Below are 20,356 nucleotides of genomic sequence, written 5' to 3'. Positions count from 1 at the left end.
GACAGCGTAGACAGACGTTAGAAAGCGCCAATGTGTCATTTCTTCCAACATTTTATTTTACAGTCCTGGAAATGACAGGTTTTACAACTGCATAGTGAATATTACGTCTTAATCATAGAGAGATACTTAATCAACTCTTTTCAGAAATGCCGACCATGTTGAATTGAACAAGCAATGTAGATTTACTTTCATTGTTTTTTTTAAACATTTTACACATTTATGTAGTGCTAATATGCATTCACATTGACAAGATTTGTTTAAATAACGGATGAAGAATTCTAAATTTTAGGGAGCCTGCCACAATTGCACAAGGGCATTGATTAGATCATGTAAAACAACTACTACTAAAACTTTGAGCACCTAGCCTCATAGGTGTAGAGTTACAAAAGGTAGGTGACACCTGAGTTGCTAAACCATAGTGGTGAACACAGCATTAAGTTATGGGTACACTGAGTGAGTAATGTTTCCAAAAATAAGTCTGTCTCCTATATGGTCATGTGGATTTGGTTTATTTATGCTTCAGTATTTTCTGCTTAACGTGAAAGCAGCAAAACAAGTTTACCTTTGCCGCCTTTACATACAGTACTTCTGAAAAAATGTGATATATCACACGACAATGCATCCAAACAATTACACATGAAAGCATTTCTTGCAGATGAGTTACAAGAGAGGCATTTCAGCCAACCATAACCTTAACAATTTGCATTTCTGATTTTCAGTTCCACTTTCTTAACTAGCTGGAGTGTAAAGTTTTATTTTTTTAATTAGTTAATTTTCCATGTAAAAGATTTCAGATTACATCTTTTTCTATTTCCCTTTACCAGATAACACATTAATGTGACAGCAAAGGGTGAGTGCATGAGAGGAAAATGATGTACACAAAAAAAAAAAAAATCACCAGACTGAGTGCATTTTTTTCTCTTTACAACCAACAGAAAAATGTTACTGATAAAGATGTTTAGTGTATTTTAAAAATACATGTGATTTGTTCCACTGAAATGATTGGCCATAAGTGCAAAAGATGTTTTCATTTTGAGACAGCCTGTTTAAAAGTGAGGAACACAAGGCTTTATCCAGGCCGATACTATCATTACACAATATCAATGATAATAATTCATACACCACAATTTATAACATTAATTTTAGCATTATACAATGTTTTGAAAAGCCTGGATTGGTTCACCAAATACAGCAATGAAATGCAACCTCAGCAGCTTTGAACATGCTTAAATGAGAAAACCCAAAACTGATAACGATTGCATCCATCTCCTTTGGTATCTTTGATAGACACAGACACACACACACAGACACTCACTCACTCTCTCCCACGCAAATAAAAACACTTAATTTGTTTCACACTTGCCCATATTAAGTCAGACAGTCACAGCCAGCCTGTTCCCTGGCTCATGCTAATATCATGCCACGGTGGACACATGGCTCAAAGAGGAAAATTAAAGAGGCAAATAGAAACTCCAGACAGAGTACACATCAGTACACCAGTGGTAGCATCTTTGCGTCTCCTCTTCTACACCCGTATTGCATGATAGGCAGAATCAGGTCAACCAGACATCAAATTGGGATTCCACTCTAGAAGATCATGGCAAAAGTCTGTATCATTGAAAGCCGAGAAAAGGAAACAAGTAGAAAACACTTGAAGCCGTGATACACAGGTCTACTGATCCCTCACCACTCCTTCTACAGGAACAGGTCAATAGGACCATAAAGGCTAGTTAATTAAAAAGAAGTTAGCTTCAAGATCAACATCATAAGAGCTTTACTCTCTCTCCTTCTCCAGGTTATTATGAGGCTGTAAATGATTGCAGACAGGTTCTTCTGAATCCAGAGGAAGACAAACAAACAAGAAGAAACCAGCAAAAAAAAAAAAAAAAGGAATGTTAAATACCCGTGAGGGTATTATGAAGACAGCAGCATGACATCTGAAGTAAACCAGAGGTGAAGAGAGGAAAAACTGATAGAGAGTCAGACAGGAAAAGAAGATAAGAGCGTCACAGGCTTTGGCAGCAGGGGAGTTTGCTGCCCCTCTGCCCGTCTGAGGTGGGGGGGAGGCTTATGTCTACTACGTTGTTGCCTGGAGACTCATCATTTGCAGATCTGTCCGATATTTGCTTCTGAGATACAATACGATAGATTTCTGTGAAAGAAAACAGTAACTGTTAAGTAAAACCTAATGTTCCCTTACCAGAAGATTCACAGTAAGCTGCATGTTCTATTTTAGTTTATCACTTTGCCTACCTGTGAGAATGTTCTTAAAGGCTTCTTCCACATTAGTGGAGTCCAAGGCGGAGGTTTCAATGAATGAGATAGCATTCTTTTCTAGAGGACAGAAAGGAGTGTTTCACACATTAAAGCAATTTGAATGCATGTTAACAACAGGCAGCTTCAGACAAAAAACTATACTTACATTGCATGACTATTTTAAATGCAATGCTTTTCCGCAATAGAAACCATTAATAATGATTTACCTGCAAAGGCTCGAGCCTCATCAGTGGGCACCGCCCTGAGGTGGCGCAGGTCGCTCTTGTTTCCGACCTGCATGATGACGATGTTGTTGTCAGCGTGGTCCCTCAGCTCCTTCAGCCAGCGCTCAACGTTTTCGTATGTCAGGTGCTTGGCGATGTCGTAAACCAGGAGAGCTCCAACTGCACCCCGGTAATACCTGGTGACAGCAGAGCAAAGAAATTGATTTTAAAAAATTACAGCAAATTATGTGCAAGTTTGATCCATTTAACATGAAAACACACTTATTTCAAATAATTTCAGGTAGAAACAATTAAAACGGCAGTTTCTCAAACCAATAAACTTTCTCTTCTTGTTTACTTCTATAGTAAATGTGAAAATTAGTAATAAATATATATATATACACACACACACACACACACACACACACACACATACATAAATAAACAAACTAATTTAATTATATCTTCAGATAATCCAAAACATGTTATGCTACCAGATATTATGTTATATACACCATATGTAGAGATTACATAAAAGAAACTAAGAAAAGTCCTTTTGTATTTAATTTATTTGAATTAAAGTTTCAAGGCGGGATTTAAAAAAGGATACTGACTATGTGCATGAAATTCAACGTCCTAATGGGCTCACACAGCCTTTGCCTTTGACAAACGAGACTCAAAACCAGTCAATATTGTAGTCAAATAAAAGATACTCACGCTGAGGTGATTGCTCTGTAGCGTTCCTGTCCAGCAGTGTCCCAAATTTGAGCCTTTATCGTCTTGCCGTCCACCTGGATACTGCGGGTGGCGAACTCCACCCCGATGGTGCTCTTGCTCTCCAGGTTGAACTCATTCCTTGTGAAGCGGGACAGCAGGTTACTCTTCCCCACGCCAGAGTCTCCGATTAGTACAACTAGAAACAAAACACACACACACACACAGCAAAAAATAAATAAAAACATTGAGCAACAGCCCTGCATTAGTTTGACACACCGTAAACGGTAAGCGGGGCTTTTAACCTTCAATCAATATTTTATGACAGCACTGATGATAGACAGCAATCATGATTACTTGCTCTAGAGCACACGATTTTACCTACTTGCCCACTAAGGTACGGTGCACACATTTAGTACTAACTTACAGTAGGTCTTAGTTTTGAGTTTAGTTCCTTTTCTGACTTTCTTGACTATTATTTATGGCTTTCATTAGTTGTTGTTTCATTGAGTGTTGTTGTCTTTTTAGTTGAGTGAATGAACAGCATGAGACTTAAATTACTCTTAGGGATTAATAAAGTATCTATCTATGCATCTATCTATCTATCCATCCATCTCTGCTGTAATAAAATACTGATTGAAGGTAAAAAAGTAAAACATGTACTTTGGTATGCTTCCTTACATGTTTAAAGTAGTGCATGACAGCTCATAGTGTGAACAGGAGCAGCTTAGATCAATCAACATTTATTATGCTGACTGTTTGACGAAGTCAGCAAGATAGCGGAATGACGTCAGTCTTAGCTTTAAAGTTAGCTAGAAGACTTGTAAAGGAAACCAATTTTAAAATAACGCTTCTGTCTTGCACGACAGAGGGCGGCTGTTGAAGAGCTTGTGGTTTTAAGTACACTTGAGGTCGTCTCAAATGATTTTAACAAGGCTGAGTAACGTTAGCTACCATGTTAGCAAGCTAACGTTAGCTTACTTATATAGCTACTTATTTGCCTAATGTTAGCAAGTCACTAGCGTTAACTGCCATCACTGGATTCGCATATTGGCGAGTGAGTACAGAGTTTAGCTACTTAAGACCAAGTGTTTTAGTGGCATTACACAATGCTAGGTGTACTTATAATAGCGAGTACAGGTTTTGCATTACAGGTTTCAGGTTATCGAATGCCACTTTGCTACTAGTAGAGCTAACTTTAGCATTAACGCTGGCTAAGTTGACTTCCTCAGTTACTGTCGTCGAACTTTTACAAAGATGACTACCACGCTGTCATTTATCCACAATTAAAATAGAAATTACCTTTAAACAAATAGTCGTATTCGTCATCTCGGGTTCCCATTGTAGAAGACTTGTTTTTGCACTTTTTAAGTACTTTCCCCACAAACAGCAACACTCCTCCTCACCGGCAGCTAAAAGACACCGCCTTCGAGGAAGAGAACAAGCACGTGAGTTTAGGAACGTCGTTTTCGACCAATCAAAAATGTTAACACTTTGACTGACACATAAATTAACCAATCATCTGCTTTCTTTGACAATGCAGTCCAATCGTCGCGCACAGAAGAGAACAAGGTGAGGCATTACACCCTTTGTTCTCCATACTTTAACGCCCTATGTCTTCTTGTAGATTGAGCAGTATTAACCAAAGTAAAAAATATTTTCTAGCATGCTGACTGTTTCACAATGTTGACCAAAGGGAGAGAACACCATATCCAGTACAGTTATAATTTTCGTCAGCATTGTGCGTTCTTTTATTTTCTTTAAATTTTACTCAGGAACATATCATCTCCAAACAAATGATATGGTATTATTTGGAAATATTAGATAATATACAGTACATCCAACCAATACGATAGGCTATGTTATGTATTAATTGCCCCTAACTATACAACAATCCCACTGTTATCAAAGCACGCTATTAACTAGCAGTTAAGTCATGTAATACTGTTTACTTTGTACTTCCACTTTTTTTACTGTGATCAAATTCTTAACACATAGGCCTACAGACCCAGTAGATTGTCATATTTGCAGGTTGTGTTCACTGTTACATGGGTGGAACAGTTGATGAGGTAATTCAGTATTCTTCAAATTACAGGGGAAGGCTGGATATAAGATTCCTCCTCCGGCATGCTGGTTATCTGTTCTATGGCAGAGCTACCCTCTACTGGTAGGAATGGACCCTTCTAAATCTAATAGGCAGATTGTATTCCTTATTAACATCCCATAATACCAAGGTGTTTCTTGGACCTGAACCTAGAATGCGACAAATATGACTGAGAAAGTGAAAACCACATACAGCAGTGGCTGTGTGGACAAATGATAGTGAAACAATGTATTATGTGTCATTGTTTGGTATTGAGCTTATATTTTTCTCTAATTTAATTCTACTTTGTTATATATCTGTATATATTGTACATCTAGTCAAATGAATTACATAATTTATAGTTTATTGATTTGTAATACAATTACAAATAGAGCAAAATTGATCCCTAAAATACAGTTAAACTAAATCCACCAAAACACTGCTTTTGTTTGTCATGTACTTGTAATGTCATACGGGTACAATCCGCTAATTTCCATTTCCGACTAGATGTCTGATGATTTCAACAAGGAATCAATAAAACATGGTATCTCCATGAACAATTCATAGAACTGCTTTATTTTGTATTCATTCTGATTGAGTCCAAACATACACACACATACAGCCATCTATTTATCCTCATGTATAAATAGATAAATATACACAGATATACATAAATACACATTTCTGATATGCATATTCATTTTGAAATCATGCTATGTCTCTGTCAAGGACTCTCCCTATTGGATGAGGGCACACAGCGATTTGAAAACACATACACAAAACAGCTGAAACAGTTGGAAGAATCCCTATTGATTTGCATGTACAGTAAAACCCACAAATCGTTCAATGTTGAATATCTTATGAAGAAACAGCTGTGGTTTAGACCATAAATATACAGCAGCTGCATCTCAATAAACACACTGAAGACAACGGTACAGTAAATTATGTAGATTGCAATCATTTCTTGCCCAGCAGCAAAAATAAAACCAAATAAAAATAATATTCTCCAATTCAAATGGAAAATATATTTGTATATCTTTATATATGTATTTATAATTGTATGTACACATTCTCAGGAGTACAACTATGAGAAAGAAAAATAAATACAACAGCACAAGTGAAAAAAAATATAAACGAGAGGCCTACATGTAAGATTTCTCAATAAGGCAATCAAAATAAACTTAAAAGCTAGACTGTACAACATATTGCTGCTATGGTCTCCATCTGATGAACGACAGCAAACTGATTACAATTGGCCACTGCACGTCATGGGAACAAATTGATTTCTATTTCACAATGTCTGACATTGACGTTTCCTCAGTTACACACTAACACACTCAGAAACGTACCAACCAACTAAAGATACGGTTTCTGTAAGTTGGATTTTTAAAAATCAGTTTGTTGAACTTTAACATGTCTTACGTGAGAGTCATAAGATGTCAGCCACAGAGAGACTACAGTAAACACTAACAATGACCGTGATTGACTTCACCCACACACAATAATCCTAAAAGAAATGCTGCCTTTATATCCGCCCGTGGGAGCAGAAACAAGGAAAACCTAATGTATGTTTATTTGGCCTCTATCACTAATTCATTTTCAGGTCTTCTTAATAAGTGCACACAACATTCAACCCATTAACAAACTGCGGTGTCTCACCAAGTCAACACTGTGTGTTCATTCAAATATACAGGATACAGGTACGATATCAACTGCAAATACTACAACTGATGCTCTACATCTACAAACACTTGAAATGTCCAGTCAATGGATTTCTTATCATGGGGTGAGGGCGACCAGATATAGCAATAGTCACTGATATGCTCATTATTTTCCCACCTAAAATAAAATATTAATGTATATTGTGATTTGTGTGCATCTGTCCAAAAATAGGGCAACACTGGAAGACATTGCAATGATGTGAAAGTTACCATAATGAATGACAATGTCTGCTTCCTTGTGTTGCAACTAAAGCCTTCTGTTATGAAGGCAGGAGTTAAAAGCCTCAGCCGTTTCCACACAGGAGATGTAGGGAAAAAAGTAGTTTAAAGTTTACAACTGGGAAAATAAAAAGCTACAGAGATGGAAGTATAGAAAACAGAAAGAACATTCTTTGGATGCAAATAAAAAAAAGTACAAAAGTAATAGAAAACAATAAGTTTGGAATAAAATACAAACGGACAAATAAATAGAAGGGACAAGTGGTAACAGAAGAAAACTTTCTTTTGACCAAACAATGGTTATTGGTGTAACTCCAGTTCTACGAGCACAAGCAGAGCCCTCCAACACCACAGGCCCCAACACTCACTCCTCGCTCAGCACACTGCAGCCTATATGTGGCCGCAGGTCCTAAACTCTCAGATGGACGTCACAGGCAGCAAGGAGACCTGAGCAGGACGTGCAGCAGCATTGCGAGAGACAAGGCCAATCTGGACCCAAAGGTCACCAGATATCATGAAAGTTATTATCTATCTTTTTGTGTTGTCGAAATGTCTTTCAGATGTTTAAACTGCTTTCCAGGTGAGCGGCAGTGAGTGGCCAAGCCTGTAGAGCGCTGTGCCTGTGTGAACTAGAACATCTTGTATCAATGCCTATAAAAAAAGTATTCACCCCACTTGGAAGTTAGCATGTTTTATTGTTTTATAACATTGAGTTGAAGAGGATTTAATGGGGCCATGAAAACTTCCAATTGGGGTTAATACTTCTCATAGGCACAGTAAGTTACTATGGCCTTTCTTGTATGTCAAACACATAAGACTACAGCCGTACACGCACTACTGTATGTCACACATACACATTATTATCGAATTTATATAATTTATCATTTGTCAAGGGTGAAAGGCAGGGATGGTTGGAAATCAGTGATTTTCATCACTGTCAGGATTTCCCCCCACTTTCTGGTACGCAAGTCACTCTCTCCCTCAGTGTGTTCGGTTTCTGTATGCATGTTTAAAATCCTGGTTCAGACAGAGATCCTGCTGCTACCGCTGAGGTCTGGACTTCAGACCGATGAGTCCTCTCCAATGAGACGTTCGCTCCTCTCTGCCAGAGAACAGGGCTTACTGTTGGAGACAGACAGAGTGCATGTATTAGGCAGAGTGTACACGTTTTTACTTCCCCAAGGTATCAAATGTGTTTCATGCGTTACTTGCAATTGATAGTGAAACAGTGAGCCATATAATACAAATGCATTTATAATGTAAAAAGGGAAACAGGAAAATTAATGAATGAAAAAAACAAAACATGAAAGAAGTCCAACTTTACTTTTCTCATGACCAATATGATAAGGCATCATGTTTTTATCAAACAGGGATTAAGTCAGGCATGTTTTTTAAAATCTTTTTCTAACATTGTTGGTCTCACTTGACTACCAAAACTGGATTGGTTATTAAATGACTTGATCAGGAATGTTGGCACAAAACTTGCTAGCAACATTACTGGTGTAAAGATGTGTGTGTGTGAAGATGAATGATAAAAAAGAGTAGGGGTAAAATTCAATGGTTAATGACACCTTTTCAGAGCAGTGTGTGCAAATGCAACTACGCCAAACCGAGTAGACCAGCAGCCTGCGAAACAAAACCCCACATAAAACCTCTAAAGGAAAACAGTCAGAGCTCACTCATTTGACTCCACGTTTTTATCACTTTGTCTCATAGGCAGATAGCTCTATCTGGGGTGAGAACATTTAACGTTTAAATCATAACACTGAAAATAAACTCTAAACTCTTTAAGTAAACTTAATCAATAAAAAAATGCTTAAATATATATTTGCATTAAAAAAGTCACCCACGTTGACTACGATTGAACAAAATGATGTCCACATTCTGTAAATCATGGCTCCTCTGTGAGTTTAATGTACATATCTTTAGTGTGACCATCCAGCAGCATGAGCTGTGGGAATGTGGTGAAGCATTATTGTAGCGGCTTCACGCAGGCCGATGAACAGGATGGCTGGTCAGGGACTACATGGTCACGCGAGCTGCAAGTGACCATTTCCACCCACTTAGTAATGAGGAATGGATGCTGTAATGTTGGCATGGGTTTCTGGATACAGAGCAAGCACGTTTTAACATGAGAAGCTTGTTTTTTATTTACTGTAGAAGCTTCCCACGCAGGTAAAGCTACAACTGATACTTTCCAACCTTGTCACCACAAGTGAAGACCAAACACAACTGACCTTTTTCCTGGTCTAAGGAATTCTTCCTGTCCTTTATATTTTAGTCTGATGCTTCTCACTTACTGTCTCTCTTTCCCAATCCCCATCTGGCAGGGCCTTAGACTCTGAGCCATAGTGCAGCGGAGAGTACACCCAGGTCCTGTCGTCTTGAGGCTGTTTTTACACACCCACCACAGCAGAGGGGGCCAGAGGGACAGAGGAAAGGCCAGAGGCACAGAGACAAGCAGCAGGGGCAGGCAGGAGAAAAGACACAGGAGATCACAAGAGAAGAGAAGACAAGACAGAAATGAAAATTAGGGATGCAAATAGGAGGAAATGTTGCTGAGATACATCGGAAAGTGGGAATTTGACATATCAAGTAAAAATGTTAAGAGTGTAAAAGGATGTGTTAATCCTTTTGGAGGTTAGCAGACTTGAACACACAGATGAAAAATTTGGCAAATAACAGGTTGTGGCGGTAAAGAGAAGTGCTGCAAGCAGTAAGTAAATATTAGGATGGGTCTTACTGATGTGTTGAAATGAGATTTCTTAGTATTTGCCCTATTTGGAATAACTCTTGGGAAGCAAGGTGAAGTGTGCAGAGCGAGGAATGAGTCGCTGTATCAGCCAAACGGGGAGTATGGGGAGCGGGGAGGTGGCGGTGGGAATGGAAAGAGAGCCACGATGCCAGGACAGTAAGACACAGAGAGCATCCTCAGTCAAAGTCCCCACCCCCGTTTCCTACGAGCACATGTGCTCTTTGCATAATGTCTCTAAAAGTAGGTTTCTTCTTACTTTAGTTACCGTCCCTTTAAGAGAGGGAGGCAGCTGTAACACGGAATGTTGTTGATAGGGATGGAGATGGGTTGATGTCACACACACATACACACACACACATAATACACACACACACACACACACACACACACACACACAAAGCTCAGCACGTTGGAGCCAACAGTCTATCCACACAGGTGCAATGGAGGGGAAGAGGGAGGCTGTCTGTGTGCGAGGAAACAAATAAAGATTACAAAGAAGATGAATACAAGAACAATGGAATAACTGGCAAATAAGATGTCTTGTGTTGACCTGCCTCCCACACGTCACTATGTGGAGAGTAGGTATTATGTTTCCACACAAAAAAACAGTAGGGAATCCATCACACAAACCATGAGAAGCCGCAGAAACACTGTAAATTATATGTTTCGTAAAACCAACAGCTATGCATTTGACTAATCTAGACTAATACCAAGACAGCACCTACGTACAAGACTAGCACCATCTAACTCAGTTCTCACTTACTGGTAAACTGGACTGGCATTTCCTCGTCTGTCGGAAAGGAGAGACCACCCAGGTCCTCCCATCAGGAAACTGACAACCACATAGGTGTTTGTGGGACAGGGACAAACAAAAAGCGATGAAGAGAGAAAGGAAGTGAGGTGGAGTGGGAAAAGTGGAAAACAAATAAGCACGCTGAGGTGAAAATGGATATTGGATTATTCTGAATGTAGGTAACCCAGCAGAGATACACTGGATGAGTCATTGGTGCCAGATAGATTAACAAGTCACTCTATCTGTCGAGCAGGATAGATGATGGAGGTGAAGAAGAGACAATGAGGGATATGGACTAAAGAAGAAAAAAAACTAGATGTGTGCCCCTCTGTGACGTGAGCAATCTCACAGCTGAATGATGTGCTGTGTTTTTCCCGAGGAGTTACATGATCACAAATGTTGCCAATTCTAATGTGAAAATTGAAAATGGAAACACTTTCACTGACCCCTTCCTTCTACACTTACTGTGGGCAGTAGGCGCAACTGAAGTCACATGTGCAAAACTGTAACTACAGTCTGCACAGCAGCAGTTCTTGTGGACCGAACTCCAGTTCCTTTTCATTCCTTGAACACAGTTTTCAAAACTCTACATGCCATGGCTTAACCACAACCTGCACAACAATGTGAAATTACAGCACTTTGTTCAAATGCTAACACACTGCTGTCAAAACGGTTAACCACACATTCAAAACAGAATGGATTTAGTCTGGTGCATATCAAACTCTGCTGATTGCAATTTTAGCTGAAAGCCTCAACAGGTGTCCTGTTTTAGACTAGTTAAGGAGAAATCCCAAAAAGGCCCCAAAAGCCTTTTTTTTCGATACAAACACCAAATAAGAGTGAAACAATTATCCATTTGAGAGAAACAAGTAAAAGAGCAAAGATACCAATTTCTTCAGGTCCGATGTTTGAGATTAAATATATAGTTGTAAAAAAAGAAGTGAAAAACACTATATCTTTACAATAGTAAATATGCGTTCTGACTGTGTTTCAGGGAGTAATGGAGGTGAAAGCAATGGAAATACCACATTCATTTGTATTTAGAGATGATGCAGACATCCAATGTAATGAAGACAACTTGCTGCATGATGCTGGAGAGAGGCAGGATCAGTTCCACTATTCTATGTTACTGTAATGTAACTTTAGTTTGTCAGGTTCAGGACACTTTACCTCATTAAATAAACACGGTCAAGCAAGAAAAGAGACGCAGACGGCAATGTAACTGCTCATTGCCGTCTGCGTCTCTTTTCTTGCTTGACCAAATAGACAATTGCAAAAGGGAAGAAATTGACAGCAACCTATCTGCAGCGCTGCTCCCGGGAACTTCGGGGAAATATCTGCAGTTCTCTTCCTTTATTGAAAGTTAGACACACAGAGATTACAGGACATCTGTTATTTGGTTTATGGCTACCTAAAAGAATCAGGGCAAAGTGCAGGCCCGCACTCTGTCTACTCTGACTGACCTCGAATCTAAGACACTGGTTATTTCCGTGACTTACAACAGTGAGACATTCATGGCCTCTTGGTTAGGCAGCACTGACTAAAAAAACACAGACACAGTTTGAAAGAATCACAGTATTGTTAAATGTGCATATAAGATTAATAATAAGCTTAAGATTAATTATAAAATATAATAAGCATGTAAGTTCATATGACAAGCAAGATATGAATATAGAATAATCATGAAAATATTATAAATGAAAATTATAATATTTTAAAACATTACTACAGAGAAATACGAAATAAAAGACTTATAAAAATGAATTTCTCTGTCAAGTTTTTTCCTGTAATTCCATAAGAGACAAAATACCATATTGAAGCAAACCGTTGATTTTCATTCCTTCTTGTTTACCTTACTTAGAATATTATAATAGTAGTATAGTTTATATATAGTATATTATAAAATCTATATATTTTCTTTAAAGAAACTTTTGAGTAGTGTGAGGTCACTCAAACTGCTCTAACTGGTGTTTGACGCTAGTCTTTTTACTCTCTAGTGTTATTACTATCATAATAGACTTAAATGTACCAGCAGCAATTATGTAAGCAATGGATTTTTGCCTTGAGAAAATACTGACAGTTCACAATAATAAGTTTTATTTTACAATAACACTGAAATTGTCTAGTGGTTCTTGCTTTTTCCACGTGAAAGTTGAGGATCCGCACATAAAGCATTTAGTAATGGAAACACCAAGGTTGAGCGGCCAAGCAGAAATGTGAGTCAAAAGTGATGATGATGATGATGATCATGAAGATAGCAGAAACAGACATGGATGATCAGATGGCTAACTGACTGAGCTGATAAGTGTAGCCACAGAGATCCTAAAGGTTTAAATGTACCTGTCCATAATCCATATACAAGACATGTGAAGTTTTCAACCTCAGTTTGGATCCATGGCAGCGTGTTAGCTTATGAAACAACTTACTTTCACTTGGAGGTCAGGGTGTGTACAGTGTCACTTCCCCTCATGCAGAATCCCCCACTGCAACAGAGTGTCTGGCTTTTGAAGCATGAACTAGGCATTAGCCAGAGACAGTCAGACGAGAGGGCTCTTTGATAACTAAGGGAGCTCTTTGACTAACCTGTTGGCCATTAAGATTTCTCGATCCACAGGGTGAGAGGGTGTTTGATTCCTGATAATAGAAACCCAGTAGGAGTGCGGCAAGGTGGGACCGTTTCTATCTGTAACTGTGATCACTGGCCCTCTCTATCTTCCACCTGACACCCATACATTCATTTATAGCTGTGGCTTTGGGCACATTAAGAGCTGCCAACACAACTGATGGTAGCTAGTTGCTTTATGAAGCACGATTCTGTAGACTGAACATATGCACACTGCAAAAGCTTTAGTTGTTTTTCCACACAAAATGAGCTGCTGAGTGTTTCTCTGTTCTGTTGGCGGTCATATTAGACAGGAACTCCAAGGTGATATTGACAGGCTGACATGCTCTGCAATCACTCCAAACCAGAATGCACCCTGCAATACACTGTGTTTAACTAAATAATTACACATTTTGGGAAATATGCCTATTCTATTCATATTCTTTCTTGCTCTGAGTTAGATGGGAAGATTGATAAAACACTCATGTTTGTACGCTACATATGAAGCTAGAGCCAGCAGGCGTTAGCTTAGCTTAGCATAGCATAACGACTAAAAACAAGGAGAAACGGATAGCCTGGGTATGTCCAAAAGTAAGAAAACCTGCCTACTAGTACCTCTAAAGCTAACTGACATGTTTGATTTGTTTGTTTCATCATTACAGAATAAAACCAGCAGAAAGCTAAGTGCAAAAAGGACAGATGTGCCAGATATTTCTTGGCCAGACGCAGTAACTTCCTGGACACTTGTCATCAATGTGAGGTTACCAGGCAACCAGCAAAGACCCTGCCAAGAATTAGTCCAGTGTATAGTGTCCCCTGCTTTCTCATGTAACTCTCTGCAAGAAAGCGAATAAGCATATATCTCAAAATGACAAACTGTTCCTTTAACTGAATACACCACACACTGCAAGCAATCACTGCACACACTGTTCCCATACCAGCCTGAGTTGCTACTCCCCTTCTGCGGTCCTTCTGTCAACGCCTCTGTGGGAGATCATATAGCTGAGTCCTTAACTTTATGATCATAAATACATTGATTATAAAAATTAAATCTTATATCAGCCAATACACATTGACATTGAAGAATGATTGGATGGCAAAAGAAAAAACAGATGAGAAGTGATAGAGCTAGTCCTAGTCTGAGATTTACTGTGTAACAGGGATTTAAAATAATCTAAAAGTGTAAATGTGTGTGTGTACATGCACTGCAATGTGTGTGTATGTGTGTGTTGAGGGTTTTACTTTACTTACAAAGTAGATATCTGTGATTGGCACGTCATCTTCATCATCGACTGAAGCCTGGCTGGTGCACCCTGAACCGGACATCTGGCTGGCCCTGTCTGCCTCCATCACTACCTTGGGACTGGACGGGGCTTCATTGGCTGCCCCTGAACAAGAGGGAAAAGCTGGGGCAGACGAGGAGGAGGAGGAGGCTGCCTCAGGTGCTGGTGAAGAGCTGGAGGGGGGTGCTGCTGCAGCGGCATCAGCAGCCTCTGCGCCGGCTCCTTCCTCGACCTCACTGGAAATGGGATTGAGTTAGTGTTGAGCTGTTTTTTTGTTTTGTTTTTTAAAGTCTGACACTGTGGGACCCCCCTTGGACAAAATTGAGACACCTTGTAATAATGCTTTGGGGCTGTAAACAGTGAGCGGATTACTTTGATACTGAAGAAAACTTAAAAACCTAACTTCTCAGGCAAGTTTTGTAAGTCTAAGGAGTGCATTTTTCCTTAGATTTATAAACATTTTTTGGATGTTTATTCCGAATTCAATTCTGAGATACTGAAATTTGCACTAAATTTGCACTAAAGTGCAAGTCACAATGAATCTATAATATGTGTATGTGTATCCTTTCTGTGTGTCCAGACTAGACTGAGTCAAGACTCTGAGAAGGAGTGGGATTTGTGAGGTAAATTGTGTCACGGATGAGAACGTTTTTATTTCTTTTTAAGATTATTTTTGAGGCATTTTTAGGCCTTTATTCATTCAGAACAGCTGAACACATGAAAGGGGAGAATGACATGCAGCAAAGGGAAGCAGGGCAGAGTCAAACATGCGACCCTGCATCGAGAATTAAACCTCTATATATGGGCGCCTGCTCTACCAGGTGAGCTGCCCAGGCGCTCATGCTAGGGTTTTGAAGGTCCCATGGCTTGGCAAAATTTTACTTTATGAGGTTTTTTAACATTAATATGAGTTCCCCCAGCCTGCCTATGGTCCCCAGAGGACTTGAAATGGTGATAGGTGTAAACCGAGCTCTGGGTATTCTGCTCTGCTTTTGATTAAGTGAAAGCTCAGATGGGCTGATCTGGAATCTTGCTCCTTATGAGGTCATGAGGGGTCACTTAACATAAGCCACTTACCTGCAGCAGGACAGAGGAACAGGACCAAGCTGTCAGAGCTAAAATTCAACAGATGTGTGTGTATGTGTTTGTGGTTTAGCTGTGGAAGCTCAAAGATTTGCCAACTGGGTTTCCAGTTTTGTTCCTGGCCAGCTCATCCACAATTAGAAAGCTTCTCAGCTTCTGAGTTTGAGCTCAGCTCCACCAGAGGAAAAGCCCAGCAGTTGCTCACTGAGGCAAACAAGCTAAGTTGGCATCTCAAAGAGAAAACTGATTGGCGGAATAATTGAGGGGGATACGATGGGGGTTGCAATGCAGAATGTCTCTTTCACCATCTCTCATTTTATTTAGACATATCTTTAAAACTGTACATACACCATACCTTTCTCTCTCTGTATATCACACTCCCCATCTTTCATTTGCTGCTGTTTCCTTTCTCTATATTTAGTTTTTTTCTCTCATTTACAAAGACTATTTTTCTCTCAGCCCCCCAGTCTTACTTCACACATGAGTCTTTCTGTCTCATCTTCTCTTTTTGTCTTTCTCTTCCAGTCAGTCCTCCCATTTCCCTTTCTAAGCTCCATCTCCTTCTCCTCACACCCATCCAACCAATTCTTCCAGCTGTAGGTGAGGCAGCTCAGAGGGTCGGCCCAGTCAAATTCAGTTGAGCCCACCTCCTCCCCGCCAGCTCCCTCTAGACCCCCCGGCCATGTGTCTAGCCACTGCCTTCTCACCATCAGACCCAATTATTCCCTTGGTTTCCCTCGCCAATCACACCCTGACTCTGACCTAACCCCGGCATAACATGTGAGGCCCACTGCCATGTTCCCATCTGTTTGAATTGAGTTTATTTCATGCAAAGGTTTGTTGTATGTTATGTAGTGTATTCTTTTTCTAGGGACAATTTCACTTTAAAATAAATATAAAATGCCAAACCAACTAACTTTAATCACAAAAGCAGGTTAGATCAGGTCATCCCAACTTCATGGGAGCAGCCCCAGGCCTGCAGGCATCCCACCCCAATGCCCTACTTCTACTGTCTGGTTCCCCCGTGTCTTCCTCGGCCCCGTGTCTGCCTTGCAGTGTTGCCACATAAATATACACGCACTGCTGGTACAACGCAAATATTTACATGCATTTGCATGTCTCATGACCTAATTACTGTAAAGTAGATGCCTGCAGCATGTTTCTGTCCATAGCAGAGGACCCCAGAGTCCAATAAAACCGCTTTCAGCGTTTATGTGTAATATGCATAGACCGTATTTATATTAACGGTCTATGGTAATATGTCAGGAACTCTTTGGGTGTGTGTGTGTGTGTGTGTGTGTGTGTATGTATGTAATGTGCTCATCTAACAGCTGGCTGGGCCCAGATGAAACAGCAGGTTATTCATAGTTCAGTGTCAAACTGAGTCATGTTGGGGATCGAGGTCGTGTAGGTCCAGCTCCACACAACTCTCTCTGTGTTTCTCAGTATGGCTGTGTTCAGAAGATTTTGGCGTCCGGTGACTTTCCCGTGCAGAAACTCAAGTGAAGATTTTTACCTCTTCTGTAGAATCCATCATGTTTTTTTTTATATTCTCCTATCCTCCTTGGCTGCTAAGAAATGCATCGATTGGGGGGATGGGGGGGGGGTCATTATTAAGAATTCCTCATAGGGGCGACAGAAACTACGCACAATAGCCTTAAAGGAAAAAATCCATCACATAACTGAATTTGCATGGTGCTGTGCTTATACTTTTGTGCAGTAAAGCCAGTATTCACAAACACAGACAACTAAACTGACTGACTTGTTATCAGAGCATCGTGACTGAAGAGAGTACTCCACTGATGCAGTACTTCCATAACATTGTCTTCATGGCCTCTTGGTTTGTATTTCAGGTGTTTCATTTAATTGGGTTATTTCAATTTAATAGATTGTTTTTAATTCATGGGTTACAGTTACAGATGTGGATCAGAATGGGTGCGGCCATAGCTTCTTAGGATTTCTTGCAATAGTTATTGTCTCAGAAGCAGCTCTAGGTTTGATAACATTGTCTTTTCAGTCATAGTTAAGACTCAAATTCATTGATATAAAGAAGAGAGCTGTAAAGTATTATACCATTTGTGAATTGTATTGTTCTATTTTGGCAAATAATACCTTAAAAACCCAACAGTGATCTACCCTATTGTTACAAACAAGTGCATCAGATCTACGGCAGTGCATTTATTGCTCTCATGTCATTTTTGTCTCATTTATTAGAGTTCATGACATGTTTTGATGCACTGTAGGATCTAGAAGTGGTCACACATTATTGTGCAAATCCACCGGGTTCAACATTGTGTACCTGGTTTCAGGTGAAGGCTGTGGAACGAAAAGGGTGGGCTCACTGTCGTGTCTCTTCAACTCCACCTCCACTGTGATGGTCTGCTGATCCTCCTCACGCACCCGTAGCTCCTCCTGGGTCCTGAACACACACAAACGCATACAAAACAACACACACAGAGGTGTGAAGTGTGAAGAACAAACACGGCCCACACCATAGCAACAGGAAGAACGGGCCTTCTCATAAACACACCGACCAACAGGCTGACCTCACATTCATCTCTTCGATCCACCCACCACACCCAGAAACGTCTAAGGCTGTGAAAACATGAAGCTAGTGGGCCTCACAACTTTGTAAAAACAGCTCAAAAGCTGCTTTAAAAAGGTTTATGAAGTGAAAGTAGCATTCATGCCCCCAACTCACCTCCCGTCATGGGTGAGGGACTGGGTGTGCCTCCTGGAGACAGAGAACATAGTGTTAGTACAAGCTGTATGTTGTATGACAACAGCAGCAGCTGGCTGACAACATGTTGGTGTGGCTGTTTAAAACACTCACATGAGCATCAACAGATTACCACAATAAAATAATCCTTTACTGTTATGGAAATGAGACCTCATACAAAATACTGGTAGAACCTTTTAAGATAAAATTGAAAGAGAGGAAAGAAAATGTTAGATTCCAGCCCAATGATAGATAGATAGATAGATAGATAGATAGATAGACACTTTATTGATCCCCAAAGGGAAATGCAAGGTCCCAGTAGCTTGCAGACATCACACTTAACATACACATACATAAGAGGACGATAAAAACTAAAAACAAGCAAATCCACAAGAATAATATGGACAATAACAATAGTGGGGAATGCTAAATCAGCATTCACACTAATAAAAGAAAAGATACTAAATTAACTAAATAAAGAATCCACATGAATGTACTAAGGGATGTATAAGCAGGAGATGCTGGCAGTGACAGGGCAATTATATTGTGCATAAGCTGCTCTTTCAATGAATCAAGATTTAAACAATTAGAATAAAGTAACATCAATTGCATCGTCAACTGTACTTTTTAGGACATCTAACATGCCAGTGAATGCATTTTTCTCTCTTGGACACATAAAAATATGAAATGAATGTTATGCTATTTGATTGTGATGTGTGTGTTTCAAAGTGTGTTTCTGTGTGTGTGTTGGCACCTGTAGCGGGGGTTCTCTGCTGTGTCAGAGGGGGATCTTTCGGGGATGGACAGAGAGGTGGTGGAGGAGAGGGTGGTGGCAATTGACGCTGTGGTGGCCTCTTCAAACGATGGAGGAGTACAAGAAAGCAGATCTGGTCGCCCTGCAGGACGAGAGAGACGAGGTAAAGGAAGCAAGCTTGGGTCGGGAGGTCAAAGGCTCAATCCCCAGACCGGCAGGATAAAAATCTGGGTGGGGAAAGTGGAACAACGGCGCTTGAGGTGAGCAAGGCTCTTAACCCCAACCTGAGCTCCAGGGGAGCGGCTCAGTGAGCAGCAGATCAGACTGGGGCTGTACCGGGCAGCTTCAAGGTAGGAATGTGGAACTGTGTGAATGAGACAGGTTGTCATTGCAAATGAGAATATGTTCTCTATCAACTTACCTGGTTTAAAAGAAATTAAAAAATAATTTTACACTGAGAAGCGGTGAACTGTACAGAAAAACAGGACTTTATCTGTCTGCAGGCTAAGTCAGAACTCTAACCACTGATGGTTTTCTATTATCTGTGTCTGTGTATCCGATCTTGTGTACAGTGGAAACAGGAGTTATTTACCCTCATCCTCCAGCGTTGGGAAGCTGCGAGCTCCTCTCAGGTCGTAGATGTTCTCATCTCGCTCCGAGGGGAGCTGGCTGGCTGACCAGGCTGCACCAGGACCAGCAAACTTAGGCACTGACAACGACACACGGCCCTTCTTGGATGGCGATGACTTCAGAGCTGAGGGACAATGCACAATAAATTAACTCGGGAAAACATGGGACATGTGGTATGGTATATGTTCTATTAGATGTCTGTTGGGTTCTTCTTTCCCTTTGCTCTTTTTTAAGAAAGCCACTTTGTATTCGGTTTGAACACTTTTATTTCTGGGTTTGGGCTGGGTTGGGTTGGAGTAGATAACTGGGAAAGTTCTGCGTCTATAAATAAACTATATATTTTTTTTCAGATTTACATTCTGGTGTTATACCTCAAAAATAAAACTTGCAAGTCATAAAAATTGAAAAAAATCCCACAGTTTATCCACATAAATCTCAGCATCATCTAAACATCAGACTGATTAAAGCTATCATTGCAACAGATGAATCTGACGTGTTTATCAGTGGCAAAACAATTCTG

General features: G+C 40.1%; 2 protein-coding genes across 8 annotated transcripts in view; both read right to left on the bottom strand.

The window, feature by feature from the left end:
* Positions 1-35: 35 nt before the first annotated feature.
* On the bottom strand, positions 36-4,659 carry LOC117949901 (ras-related protein Rab-11B-like). The gene is made up of 5 exons (XM_034880484.1): positions 4,497-4,659; positions 3,198-3,393; positions 2,484-2,677; positions 2,254-2,334; positions 36-2,152 (listed from the first exon to the last, which is right to left on the bottom strand). The coding sequence occupies exons 1-5, from the start codon at positions 4,534-4,536 to the stop codon at positions 2,007-2,009; spliced, it is 657 nt and encodes a 218-aa protein (XP_034736375.1). The 5' UTR covers positions 4,537-4,659; the 3' UTR covers positions 36-2,006.
* A 1,167-nt stretch (positions 4,660-5,826) lies between these two features.
* The window catches only part of pip5k1ca (phosphatidylinositol-4-phosphate 5-kinase, type I, gamma a), a 48,311-nt gene continuing 33,781 nt past the window's right edge, over positions 5,827-20,356 (bottom strand). Inside the window, exons 12-19 of one of the 7 annotated variants that reach the window (XM_034880983.1) lie at positions 19,799-19,960; positions 19,207-19,348; positions 18,435-18,467; positions 18,033-18,152; positions 14,619-14,886; positions 10,736-10,804; positions 9,518-9,607; positions 5,827-8,339 (exon numbers count right to left, since the gene is read on the bottom strand). In XM_034880983.1, the coding sequence (XP_034736874.1) occupies positions 8,337-8,339; positions 9,518-9,607; positions 10,736-10,804; positions 14,619-14,886; positions 18,033-18,152; positions 18,435-18,467; positions 19,207-19,348; positions 19,799-19,960 (887 nt within the window). In that variant the 3' untranslated portion in view covers positions 5,827-8,336. Of the gene's footprint in view, positions 8,340-8,393; positions 9,608-10,735; positions 10,805-14,305; positions 14,352-14,618; positions 14,887-18,032; positions 18,153-18,434; positions 18,468-19,206; positions 19,349-19,798; positions 19,961-20,356 lie in introns of those variants that run through there. The other 6 variants (XM_034880987.1, XM_034880986.1, XM_034880988.1 and 3 more) reach the window with 6 other exon arrangements.

The sequence above is a fragment of the Etheostoma cragini genome, chromosome 9, assembly GCF_013103735.1.
Source record: "Etheostoma cragini isolate CJK2018 chromosome 9, CSU_Ecrag_1.0, whole genome shotgun sequence".
Lineage (NCBI taxonomy): Eukaryota > Metazoa > Chordata > Actinopteri > Perciformes > Percidae > Etheostoma > Etheostoma cragini.
The sequence above is the reverse complement of the archived record's forward strand: the minus strand, read 5'-3'. Positions and strand labels throughout refer to the sequence as shown.

Bases quoted from the DNA above. Each gene is read 5' to 3' on its own strand.
- LOC117949901 (XM_034880484.1), bottom strand. From the start codon at position 4,536: ATGGGAACCCGAGATGACGAATACGACTATTTGTTTAAAG. The intron at 2,335-2,483 runs GTAAATCATTAT...TCTGTCCTCTAG, and splicing joins TGAGGCTCGAGCCTTTGCAG to AAAAGAATGCTATCTCATTC. The intron at 2,153-2,253 runs GTAGGCAAAGTG...TTTCTTTCACAG, and splicing joins CTTTAAGAACATTCTCACAG to AAATCTATCGTATTGTATCT.